General features: G+C 32.9%; 1 protein-coding gene across 1 annotated transcript; it reads right to left on the bottom strand.

Annotated features, from left to right (window-relative positions):
* Positions 1 to 4,978: 4,978 nt before the first annotated feature.
* Positions 4,979 to 5,587, bottom strand: LOC129227925 (gastrula zinc finger protein XlCGF49.1-like). Its single transcript, XM_054862546.1, has one exon. The coding sequence runs from the start codon at positions 5,585 to 5,587 to the stop codon at positions 4,979 to 4,981; it is 609 nt and encodes a 202-aa protein (XP_054718521.1).
* Between the last annotated feature and the right edge of the window lie 8,712 nt (positions 5,588 to 14,299).

Here is a 14,299-nt window from a genome sequence, read left to right as displayed (position 1 = left end):
CACTGATTTCATAGGAATTTGGTAAAATGTATTCAAATAACATTACTTTTTTCCTAGGAGCTCAAATTTGTCAGATATAACATTTTAGTTTGATATATGTGACATGTGTTTGAGTTGGATCTAATACAGTACAAAACATCAATTTTTTATTACTGTTTTATTATACAAATATTGAGAGCTTGGTGGTGCCCAAAAATGAGTAAAATTTATTGTTCTTGTCTATTATTTGAGAAAATTGAGGTTTCTTTTCCTCTCTTTTCTTCAATGTACTTTGAGTAGTGGGATGTTCTCAACTCCAACAAATATTTTGCACTAGTGGTTGAGCATGTTAAAAACCCTTTAACACTAGAATTACGGAGGGGTCATTTTGACCCCAATCAAACTTTTTTTTGCTAACTACTCCTCTATTTTCGTAAAAAGCTTAATCCTTCCTTGACTTTTCCTAAATAATCAAGCTGTGTAATAATAAAAAGTTTTCAAGAAAATTGTAATTCTTTTAAACCCAAACTAAAGGGTTACAACTAAAATTCTGAGTAGGTGTCACATTGAACCTTTGGAGAAAAAAAGAACTGCAAATACATTTACTGATGCTGAAACAGAGCAGAAACTCAAAAATGTCTCTTAGAACATATCATTTTAAGAACCTGAAGCATTTATAATGTTTTTGTACATAAAAGGAACCATTAGCTGCTAGCTTTTGAAATGCAACTGAAACAGCGCTGGTTTTTTGAAGAGGATTTTAAACTTTTTTAAAAATATTTTATTATGTACCCTGAAAATCTCTGTATTCTTTAAATAAACTGCATTTATTATAAATATGTTTGTTTTAAACTAATTTTTAAAAATATTTAACATTATGTAAGAAACTATGCAGATTTCTTTTCAGGGGTCAAAATGACCCCCACCGCATTTCTAGGTATAAAAAGATCGCTGTAATTCTAGTGTTAAAAGAGATTCCTAGATCTTTGTGAATGTTAGTCTTAATAAGATTTGATCAGAGAGTCACGAAAAAATGTTTGGCTTAAGGCTCCTTAATATCTGAATTGGGACCTGCAAATATCATATGGAATGATCTAGACTTGTCGCTCGAAGCTAACATATATGCAAGACATGAACTCACAAATTGTTACTAAACTTGTCATATATCTACTCCATTTAACGAGTTTTCTCGGAAGTACCTGGACCGCAGACTGACAATAAAGTAAATATGCTAGAAGCAATCCTTTTTTCAGAAGCCTCGACAAGCTTTAGAAGCACACAAAATAGAGTTAAAACTGCACATTTTGGGTATAACAGTAGCACTGATGTAAAAAAGTAGAGCTGATAAAAGAAATACAGTATAACCTCGACTTAACGATTGTCAAGGGACTGGAAAAAATTATCTAGTCGAGGATATCGTTAAATCGAGGAGCATAGACATTTAAAGCAGTCAAATCCAGACCAGTTAAATGTATCATTAAGTTGAGGAAATCGGGAATCGTTAAATCAAAATTATACTGTACGGATTTCACATTTCAATTCATCGCCTTAAATAGAGCTAAAACCAGTTCTAATACTCGGAGAGCCAAATGAAAAAAAATTGTTGTTCTGTGTAATTTAATTGTTAATTTAAGTATTTAAAATGAATGCAATTAATATTCTTGATTTTTTAATCTAATTATTTATTGTTTGTTGTCATGTATGTTCCCTATGTTAAAGCTCCAACATGGAGACCATGTAAATTTCTCTTATTTATCATAACAAATTTGTTGTGCTCCATATTTTTATGTATTTTGGAATAATAAACTAGTTTACAGTTTCTCAAATTGTAAAGCAAAACTACTTTCACATTAACAGATGTTTCACATGAAAAAAAAGCGAATTGAACGTCATGTTTGTTTTTTACTTCTGTTTCTAATATGTAGAAGAAAGTATTGGATTTCTGGAAAGTTTTGAACTGCCACAGGTTTGCTCTTCTGAGTCTTTTAGAAAATTCTCTTGTGGTAGGGAACCCCCCCCCCCCCCCCCTGTGAGAACCCACTCTGGCAAAATACCATAATCTTTGAAACTGACTTTTTTTTTTAAAGTGTATAGTTACATACGAAGATTCATGCTTTGTAAAAAAAGCTTTCTTACAACAATTTTTCCACAGATACAAGCTGCAACATTACACTTAAAAGGATAACATTCGCCTTTTTAAAAAAAAATTCTAATTTAAGCTATTGGAACCTTAGAGCAGGAATTAGTAAATGGAGGGAGTTAATCAAATCACTGGTTTAGCAAAGACACCAAGTCACTTGACTCGACAGCGACGAATGGTTGAAACGTTTTGCGTGAAACTAGCGAAAGGAACCTGACTTCTTCCAATGCTTTGCTTTAAAATCTATGATATGTGACTTGGGGTCTTTGCTTCACGAATGAAAGTCGTCATTCTCTGCATTTTATCTCTTTCCAATTTTTGGAAGGTCACTGAAAAGTAATTTTCTAAGAATGGGGGAAATTGTTTGACCAGTTAAGAGTTTATTCACCTTTTTATGCGGTGAAGGTGAACCTTTTTTTTCCTCTCTCTATCTCCTGTGAAGGTTTTGCCTGTTTTTACCTATGTGCTTTTTGCATTCTGAAGTTTTGATTTCAATTCTTTTATCTTATTTTCTAAACATTCTGTTTTTTTTACTCCTTTTCTTTTAACATCTTCCAATTGTGATCTTCTATGAGCTGTACTGTCTCCGCAGGAATCTGAAACAGAAGTTGAGCAAACATTTTCTTCTAATATGAGTTCAAGTTTTTCATCACGCTTCTTCTTGAGATAACATTTTTTGCTTCTTTCTCGCCATTTTGCTCTTAATTTTCTTTGGTCTTGGTAACTAATTTCCTCTATTCCTTTAATTTTACCAGCTTTTTTCCTGGCATAATATCTTTCTCTCTCTTTACGCCTCTGTTCCTCGTATTTTTGCGGATCATTCCTAATCGATTCGCGTAATTTTCTCATGCATTCTGATCTCTTCTCAGCTTTGCCCATCATTTGACGGCTTTTAGTTGGATTCCTGATTCCTCTTTCTTTTGTTTTTAATGCATTTCTCCTCTAATTTCTGGACAGTTTATTTTCTTTACCATTCTGAAATTAAGAAAAAAAACATCTTTAAATGTTTGAAAATATATTTTTATTTAGTATCTAAAAAGTAATAGCGTTAATTGAACGAATAATGAGCAATTTTTGTGATTAATGTGAATCAAAAATCAATTTCTCTTGTTTCAATTACAGTTTCAATTTCAGTCATCCATTTGTATTTAAAATTTGCAGTTACAGCATGTATAATATCAATGAATTCCCAAATTAGTAAATTTGATAATATCGCTTGTTTGGAAAGAAGACTGCCATAATACGAAATTTTATTATTTTTTTCGCTTAAATGCCTTTAAAGGATGTTATCTTCTTCAGAAAATAATGACAGATTTTTTGTTGTAATATTAACCACTGGAGAGCACAGCAAACTTACTTTTCTTAAATGCAAATTACCTGAAGAGTTTAACTTCAAACGCTTCTCCAGTAAATTTTATTTCTTCGTGTTGTGGCACTCTTCTTCCAAATGAGCAATATATTAAATTTATAATTTCGGTAAAATGTCTTAAAATTAACGTGTCTCACCTCCATTACTAATTCTCCCTCCATGAAAATGATATTAACAAGAACAAGGGCAATCATCGAGGTAAGGAACTCTGTAAACACAGGCATAATGGATGTATTTTTCGGCAACAGAACTCGATTCCTTGCTGCTACAATCTGCGTTTGTTAAGCACATCAAAAAACATAACTTCTATTTTTACATTAATTTATACCTGAACTTTAAATTCATGGAAGTGAGAGTTCTAAGTGACCACACTTTTCTTTTTCCCCCAAGCAATATCTCTGTAGTCTTGTTTCGCAATTCAAATTTCACAACTTCTTTATAGCTGAAAATAAACAAAATGGTCGGCTTGTATCAGGAGAAATAAATTGTGATGAATATAGGTGAGAATTAATTGTGTGACGTAATTTATTATCCTACTAAAAGAAACTAAATTAGAAAAACTTTAAATGGACTTGAGCATTTAGTACTTAATATTTTAAAATGAATTATTCCTTAAATTTTTTACTGTAAAATGCATGTGACTTAAAAGTTACTTTTTGGAGACTCATAATAGTTTTTAAAAGTGGAGATTTTTTAAATAATCAATAAAACACACAATTTAGGTTATTTTCAAAAAAGGTTTTATTGACAATTGATGTGTCAGTTATGTTATTTATGTACAAAAAGTAAAATCTGACAAATGACCACCTCTTGCTGATCCACAAGTCATCACTCTTCTTATAAAATTACCTATTCCACCAGACAGTTCACAAGAAACAGCGACTTGTTGAGAATGTAAAGACTTTTCATTCACACTCTTGAAGTTACTTCAGTCCAAATATGATTTTGTTTATTAACATAACAATATCATACCAATTTCAAAATGTGCTTCATCAAAAAAGCTGATTTTTTAAAACAAATCTGTTGTGTAAGGTCAGTTAAGGTGAAAGGAAGGAAGGAAACTTGGAGCCAGTGGAAACAAACCTGATTACCACACTTGCAATCGCTTTTTGAAATTAAACTGCAGGCGAGTAAAGACTAGGTAACATACAGAAGAGATGCTGAGAGTTCAGCATGTTTTCAAGCAATTGTATAAGCGTCATCATCGTTTGAAAATGACTCTGAAAAAAAGTTGTTTCTTAAGGTTCAGTGATCTTGCATTTTCTTCTCCATACTTCAGAAAATGCTTTTAAACAAACATAAATTTCATAGGTGTGGTTTAATTAAAAAAAATAATAAAAAAAACCTGCGAGAAGATTTAACAGTAATTGAGCTTTCTGTAGAGACATTGAACAAAATTTCCAAATCTATTTCTGTCCGCCCCAGAATATGTACTTGGTACATGCATGTAACAAGCTCCGTAATAAGATAATAATCCATCCCAGTGAATTTCACTCAAGTACACATTTTTCATCAGCATGACTTTTCATATGTCTTGTCATGTTTGATTGGTCAGAAAACGCCTTGAAACAATAATCACACAAATATGGCTTCTCGCCCGTGTGGATTCTCAAATGCCTCCTTAACATTGAAGACGTACAAAACGCCTTTGAACAATATTCACAAGAAAAGTGTTTCTCGCCAGTGTGGACACTTTTGTGTGACTTGAGACGCGAAGCTTGAGAAAATGTCATTGAACAATATTCACATAAAAATGGTTTTTCGCCAGTGTGGATTCTCATGTGCTGTTTTAAGTTTGAAGCGTGAGTGAATGCCTTTGAACACAGTTCACAGACGTGCGGCTTTTCCTTAGTATGGCTTCTGATGTGTCTAATTAGCTGTGAGCCTATTAAAAATGCCTTTGAGCAATGTTCACACTTCTTTTCAACCTTAGCCTTTACAGTCTTTTCACTAGCCCTAGAATTTTCACACTTCTTTTCAGCCTTAGCCTTTACAGTATTTTCCCTAGCTCTAGAATTTTCACACTTCTCTTCAGCCTTAGCCTTTACAGTATTTTCACTAGCCTTAGCATTTTCACAATTTTTTTCAGCCTTAGCCATTACAGTCTTTTCACTAGCTTTAGAATTTTCACACTTTTTCAGCCTTAGCCTTTACAGTCTCTTCACTAGCCTTAGAATTTTCACACTTCTTTACAGTATTTTCACTAGCCTTAGCATTTTCACACTTCTTTACAGCCTTAGCCTTTACAGTATTTTCACTAGCCTTAGCATTTTCACAATTTTTTTCAGCCTGAGCTTTTACAGTCTTTTCACTAGCCTTAGCATTTATGGTGTTTTGTCTAACATGGACTTCTGAATGGTATGCCATAGCTGGAAAGTATGAATGTTCGTTCATACAAAGTTCGCAAGGATTACTGATTGTGTGTTATGTCAATAAGAGTTTTTGTTCATAAACCACTTGAGTCAAGTGCTTTCTAATGATTGCTCTAACATGTGTGCAGGGATGTATCAGATGGAAAGTATGAATGTCCGTTCATAAAAAGTTCGCAAGGAATTCGAATGGTGTGTTACGTGATTATGAGCTTTTGTTCAGAAACCACTTGAGTCAAGTGTTTTCTGATTATCGTTCCAACATGTGTGCAGAGATATGTTATTAAAAAAGGGTAACAAGCAAGTACTGGCACAAGTAAAAAAGAATCATAACCTTCAGCAACTTTTCGTATTTTCAAACATTTACTTCCATAAAATAAGTCAGTTGAAACTGCAAGTATTTCATTAGCAAAGAGTCAAAGTCACACTGGATCCAATTTGAGGTTATGCATTTCAGATTATCGCTGTAAAGAAAGGACAATAATTAGAATTATTTACAAATAACCAACTTAAGCGCAAGGAATGAGGCATGCTTCATTCGTGTACATGTAATACAGTTAATTAGCGATATCCCAAAGCCTTATAACTCAAATATCACTTTATTCCGAAGTTTTCGTTGGGTCCCAAACTCTTGAGAAGGCTGTGGCAACTTCTCATAACTGAAACTAGCAATAATTCGAAGGTTTTAGCTGGTCTCTTAGGACTTTGCGTGATTTAGAGTTGACTGTATACTAATATCAGGTAATCCAGAAAGAAAGTTCCATTTCTAATTTCCGCCAAGAGCTGTGCTCTTGTTAGTTCAAGCATGTAAATGTTATCCATGAAGAGAGTTCATACCATGCTCGAACCATTGTGACGTTCAAGTCCTTGACCAAAAAATATTGGTACGCCTTTTCATATTATTTTAGTGGTAGATGTTCCCACACATTTTCCATTTAGCTCAGTAAAAGTAGCATTTCACCAGTAAAAAAATTAAAATTCAAGATTTTCCCTCACAAATAAGCTTTATGTCTTCGTCAACGACATACCAAAAGCCCCTGGTGTTTGCTTTTCGCTTCCCTTTTTTTTTGGGGGGGGGGGGCAGTCAACTTTGCTGTCTAGGAAAGTGGGGTTCCATTTCTAACTTCTTTCTACCCTAAATCGAATAGAACTATAACTAAATCGATGTTACTAATATCTAAAGAGTTTTTTGCACAAAAAACAATTTCTAAAAGAGATTGGAAAATAATTGTTTCAATGTAACTTTAGAATTTTCCTTTAAAAAAAATGCATAATAGCTTAGATTTTCCTAGTTCTGTCTTCTCAAGTGATAGCTTAAGAGGGACCAATTTTTTGTTGCATGCATACCCTCTGTTTTTCGACAGGGAGGGGGATTTGAAGTGAAGTATATAGGTAAGTGGCATATAGTTTTACGCTATTGAATAAAACAACAATCCCATGCAAAATACCGACAGACCAGTTATGACATCCAGACTTTGCAGTTTAACCTTATTATAGACTCATCAGTCTGGAATAGTCAATAACCAAACTGGAGACGGATATTCTCATTGAAACTGTGATTAACACCAAACTGGTAGCTAAAACTAATTAAGCACACCAGCGAGGAGGGTCCTCAAGCAATGGTGAGGTTCAACTCGTAAATTGAAGGTAAAAGTTTAGATAACAAACAGCAAGTTAACACTTAGCAGTAACATGGCAGTAAGAGTACTGTTATAAATTCAACAACCCTGGATTGCATGCATATTTTGCCTTTGACAAATATCCTTTTGTTTTAATAATTCACAATCACTTTTCATCAACAATTCTTTTTTTTTTTTTCCCCAACCCAAAACGCCGAGTGTAAACTAAACCCACGCAAAAATATTTTCTGATACAATGCATTTTTGGTAATTAAAAGATATTTCAAATGCAGCTGATTTACGGTTTGGAATAAGTAGAATAATAATAATAGTTTTAAAAATGAAATAAAATTAATTGTTCTAAAAACAAAATGCTGAAATTGGAGCTGCTAATGTAAAAGTTGCGAAGAGTTACTGAAATCTTACGTGTTCCATTATATTTGTTGAAATTTATGCTAATCCATAATATGCAATACATATATAATGTAAAATTGTTGTAAATTGCTTTTCACCAATTATCTCCTTACATTATAATTATAATTCATTGCAAAAGTTTTTGAGCATGAGTATGATTTGGCACTTATCGGGTAAAGTACAAATTGTGCCAAGCTCATTAAGGAAGACTTGCAGCACCAAATAAAATAAAAACAAAACAATATTATTAACTTTTAATAGGTTACGCTTATTTTGCTACATTAAATATTCATTGTTGATGAAGATTATGTAATAGGATAAAATGTATTGGATGAAATACAGACTTAAAAACATTTTTATTTTGAAGTAAAAAAAACAATTATTTCAAGCGTTCTAACTGTCACACATTATTCAAACAAACATCATGTGGATTATAGAATACATTTGATGGGCTTTCCAATGATACCAAACATAAAGCAATACAATATTTCCTTTGCACACAAAAGAGTTTTTTTATGTATTTCTCAGACTTTAAAAATACTTTTTGAGTACTTTGAAATAATTAAAGCTCATTCGATTGCATCCGATTCTGAACTATGTTCAAAATTTCAAGTCTTAACCTTAACGAGAAGTTTGTAAAAAGTCAATCACAAGGTTTTGTGAGAACAGAGAAACAGAATTAGTAAAAACAAAGTAAAAAGTATTTCTTCTTTTTTTCTAATAGTTTTCAATAGACGAAGCAGAAACACTTAAAAGGAAAGAATTTTTAATATATTTTGAATGAAATAGGATTGAACACATTTGGTAGATTTTTTATAATAGTGAAATTCTGGAAGAATTTCATAAAATTTACATTTAAAATCAACATCGATTAAGAACTGAGATTTGAACCTTTGATTTTTCACTAGTCCACAAACAAGCAAAAGTACTCTTTCTATTTACTGGTGGTGCATCAGGCTCGGACAAACATAAAATATTTGAATAAATACCTTTGTGCTGAAAATTAAAATAATCAATTATCCAACGTTTTGAAGCACAAAAATTACAAAAACTGTAGACACGTGTTTCGGTGTTACAAGGAACACCTTTTTCAATGCAAAGACGTGGAGCTTCTGGATGAAAAGTCATCAGAACCAGATATTAACTTTTATTTACCACACCACGGGGTGTATCGTCCAGAAAAGGCAAGTACAAAGTTAAAAGTTGTTTTGAACGCCTCACAACCTTCTTCTAGCGGCTGTAGTGAGAAATCTTTAAATTCATTGCAATATAATGCAGGTGTTTAAGATGACATATTTTCCATCATGACAAGGTTTAGAAAACATTATAATATGTGGTTTTCATAACGGGTAATAAGCAAATGTATAGAATTGTTCTTATTGATCCAAGTCTAAAAGAGTTGCAAAGAATCGTTTGGAAGGAAGGCATAAATGAGCCACGAAAAACGTACATACTCTCTACATTAATTTACTGGACTCGCCATATGGAGCTCGCCATATCTCACAACACGAACATTGAAACAAAAACTGAGACGGATTGATATTTTATTAGGAGCTGAGTGTTTTTATGAGCTTCTAGGATGATTTTTCATCCAGAAACTCACACTTCTTTGCATTGAAAAAGGTGTTCCTTGTAACACTAAAACACGTGTCTCTGCAATAATTTGCAATTTTTGTGCTTCAAAATGTTGGATAATTTTAAAACATAAAATATATAAACTTTTAAACATAAAATATATTTAGTACATAATTGTACATGTTTTAATTTTTAGTATGAAAATGTTGAAATAGCTCCACCTTCTGACTTTTGGTTGACGCAGTGTTTTGTTTTGAAAACGGAACAGAATATACCTGAAGATGGGACAACCCATCAAAATGTGAACATATGTCTGGTCACCAATAGCGTTGTAAACCTTGGGTTGTATAGATCCAAAGTAAATCTTCATGAAGTGTTAACCAATTAAAATTGGTTTTTAAACGTGGTAGTTGTAAATTTTGCGATAGTGAAAAAGTCAGTGAGTTTTACAATACAAAAGTAAATTAGTGAAATTTACTTAACTCATCTATCGTACTCTCATCTATACATACGTATATCTCAATGGATACATTCGTGATACATTAAAAACTAACATATTCATGTAAAAATGGCAAAACATTAAACTGAAACTTACTTCTGCGTACGTGAAAGATACAGCACACTGACAGTTCACTTTTAACAAACACCATCGATGACTTGATCACTGTAATTTTTGTTATAATCACACATATACAGAAAAATCATTGTTCCACCTGAATTTAAAAGCTCTTCAAAGAAAGACGCGAAATTTATAACTGCAATTAATCATTATTAGCCAACAAATAACATATTGTTTGCGGAAATTTAGAAATCGACTTTAATTAGTTCGACGGTTGCAGTTAATTAAATGAGATCAAACTGATAGAAAATACAGAGAACAAGATAGATGAATGATATGGAAGTGTCTGCTACTCCTCGATTTTTCTAGCAACCTTTGTAGTAACTTGGCGTGGTTTCAGACGTCCTCGATATTTGGCGATCACGTTCGCGTTGTTTATTCCAGTGAGAAACAACTGCGCCTCGTGCTTTTTCGGCATACTTTCCTATTCGCAACTCCAACGAACTATAGGGGGCACTGAAGTCACTGTCTAATGGCGGAATTGAAAACTACAACAAACGCACATGGTAACGAAGAAAATGATAAAAGTGTTGTGATTTTTGTTCGTACGTATGATTTTTTCGCTTTATTCTTTTAAAATTAATTTTCAAAGTCTTGTGGATATTCTGGCCCACGTAGAAAGAAATGAGAATTCAAGAAGCATTACTAAACGTCAAAGATTCATGCAAACTACGTAGTTCGTAGTTCTAAGCAGCTATTTCCACGATGTTGAATTCGATATTTATCAATTCTTGATAAAACTAAATAATAATTGTGGCCTGACAAGAACAACAATTAATGCTAGAAAATTCAATGTGACATTACAAATTGTTATCGAAAGAAGATGATACTTTTTTGCCTTGCTTGGCTAGCGCTTATTTTTTTTTTTTTCCATTTGTAGTTGAGTTATTTCTCTCGAATTCCCGAATCGGTTCATTTAAAAATTTTCTGTTTCGATTTTTCTAATTTCTGAGTTACGATTTAATTGTGTCATGTTATGCAAATCATCAACAAAATTCTCACGGATATATGGTGGTAGTTTTCTTTTCAGTTGATTGACCATTATTTCCTTTCACTTATCGAATTCTGTGATCTTACTACCATTTTATTCCACTCATGATAAAAATTAAAAATGGTTTAACTAAAAACGCGAAATCTCGCCAAGGCTACTTTGCTCGCACAATACTAAAAATTAATAACCCTAAACAAATTTGGCGAAACCTTTCAGCTGAGAATAAAAGGAATAAAGTAAATTCTTTCTCGGTTATTCATTTTGTTCTACGATAATATATTCAAGAAAATATTTTGCATACTGTCCATTCCAACTAAATGCTGCTATAAAATATGGTAAGTTTAATTAATTTAAGATTAAAAAAACCCCCATATTCTTTCAAATTCATACAAAACAATAAAAAATTTTACCTGGTATAACGTTATCCAATTTTGTTAATCCAGAGTTTTCTTGTTTACGCTTCCACCATTTAATACTTTTTTGAAAGAAATAAGGAAAACTAACATTATTTTGAGAAGCTCGAGAATACTACTAAGGGACGAATTAATTTCTGTTGTTGAAGGCGTTCTTAGACATGTTGAATGCGTTACTCAGAACAAACTGACCGCGTTTACGTCAACAGACACACGTGATGCGCAATGTGGCAATGTTTTAGGTGCAGACGCAGTTTTATAAATCACCGCAAGGTAGCGTATTCGAGCGCTGGAGTTCCGAATATGGATAGTATTTTAAAGATCTAATTATTGTAATTATAGAGGAATGACTATTGAAGTAGGGGCGAAGTTTTCCTCATTTGAAAGCTTACAAGACAAATTACGGAAAAAGAGAATTTTGTGCATTTTGATGTGCAAGATTCTGCTAAATTGACGAGTGATGTTCATATTCGACACGTTAAAAACATGGAAATGTCGAATTGGTGTATTACAAATTAAAATACACCAATGTTTTTGGCGGACGAGAGTGCCAAAAAAAGGAAAGAAAACAAAAATGAAAGGAAATCTATAAGTGAGTATAAGTTTTGTGTGTTGACCAGTACACCGAACTGACATACAAGAAATATAATCTAATTTTCTTACAAGTTGCTTCCTCTTTAAAATATAATACTACGTTGCATGTATCAGGGCCGTATCCAGAGGGGGGGCCTGACGGGCCCGGCCCCCCCCCCCCCCCAAACCCGAATGATTTGCACCGTTAAAAACAGGTTTTTTTTTTGTTTTTTTTTTTAAATTCCTAATGTCAGAAAAGGAAAGTAACAATTTTTTTTTTTAATTCTTAATTTTGCTACTATTCAAAATTTATAATATTTTGAAGAAATACAGAAAAAGCAGTTCTAGTTCTCATTAGCTGCAAGGCACACTTGAAATTTAGACTTTTAATTAGGACTTCCTGCTCTCTTTCACAATTCAATTCAGGGCAGTCCAGGGTTAAGGTAGGCCCTTTGTCAGTTTTGGGGCTGTCACAAATGCTTCTTTTGGGCCCCCTCCATATTGCTTACCTATATTTTCAGCCCTAGGTTTAAAAATATTGGGCCCCATTTAAGCTCGAGCCCGGGCCAACAGGTGTCCCTTCTCCCCTCTGTGCACGACCCTGCCCTCCTCTCCCTAAAACTCCTATAAAACTTACACTGTACTGATTTCGAGCCGGGGACTCCCCAAAGGCTGGGCCCCTAGTTTCCGATTAGGCGAGTATCTTGTTACCAAGATGTGACAAATTCAGCTCCTTGATACATCCTGAGTAAAAAATGCAAAAATCACGATTCTCGCGTTTTTGTAGCAAAACTTTCAAGATCATTTTTGTGACTGATATGTTTCTTGTCTTGCATTTATTTAATGCCGAATTCAGTATCATGGAAGTTCTTTTGTTATTGCTTGTTTTTTTTCTTACTTCTACTGTATACTGTTAATATCTTTAGTATGAGAAAAAAAAATAACACTTACTCTACTCTCTTTCTTTTTCTGCACTACTTGTGATTGAAAAAAAAAAGTTTGTTTCGAGAAATATTTCGTTGCACTTATTTTTAACTTAAAACGGGTGTGTCTTACAAAGTTATAATCATTTTGTAAGACTGTAATCAACTTCTGAAAAGTGTAAATAAAGAGCTTCAAATAATTTCAACTGTTCAAGAGTCTGAAAATTATTTAAGTTTTTTAAATTCCTTGAAAAGTTCTTCAGTTTTGTATCTTATCAAGAAAATAAAGTATGAATTGTCTAAATGGCCAGAATATTACTCTTCCGTTCTTATTTTCTGAATGTCTACGCCATTTCTTTTAAACTATTTTGTACAATTTTCATACTGTAGGGCATTTAATGAAAAAAAAAGGGGGGGTGATCAAAAACATACTTCACTAAAAGTCAATATGAGCAGATGACGAAGTGCTTCTCTTTTCTCCTCTCTCGTTTTTCCCCTCTGTCCATTAAGTTCCATGATTTGTCGAGCAAGCAGTTTTTATTTTGTTTGATCTTGATTTGCAAAAGAATGTATAACTTTAAAAAAACTTTGTTTGCCTATTTTTTTTTCATATTTTTGTAGTCACAATTACCTAATATAAGGCTTCAAAATACAGCTTTTTTTTTTTCCGAGGGAAATTTCTCGGGGGAAAACCCCTGACCCCCTAAAATTATGGATGTTCTACATCCGACTTAAAGGGACACTCTCCTGTTATCCTTACCACTACAAGGTGAATAAGAAAAATAATAAGAAATTAAAATAACAACAGTTCAAACAGTGGAATCGTTAAAAATCGAGACAAAAAGTCTTCTATGTTAGCATTTTTATGCGTTTGGTGTGTCTATATATACTATATGTGTGTGTGTGTTAGGGGAGGGCAATGTGCTAATCCGGGCCCCTCCCGAAAAAAATTTCTGGATACGGTCTTGGCATGTATAAGCTGTTTTATAAGGTTATAAATAAATACACTGCTCAAAATGTGTCGCTAAGTTTGCCGATGATAGGTTTTATGAACCGTATTTAGTCACCAAAGAAGATATCTATTGTTTTTGAGACCTCGATTTGGTGTATTTTTAATCAACATTAATGTAGCTTTCTGTTTGATAATACATTTATTGCATTGACTGACATTTTTTATACTAAGAGCTCCTACAGCTCAACAGGCAATTAAAATAGCAATAGGTAATTATTTTATACTTAATGCCAAATTGCTTCATGTAATATCTTTTCAATAGTGTTTTACAGCTCTTTTACTGTGTGTTATTCTTGTTGCACT

Source organism: Uloborus diversus, chromosome 8 (assembly GCF_026930045.1).
Source record: "Uloborus diversus isolate 005 chromosome 8, Udiv.v.3.1, whole genome shotgun sequence".
Classification (NCBI taxonomy): domain Eukaryota; kingdom Metazoa; phylum Arthropoda; class Arachnida; order Araneae; family Uloboridae; genus Uloborus; species Uloborus diversus.
This window is presented reverse-complemented; position numbering and strand designations above follow the sequence as displayed.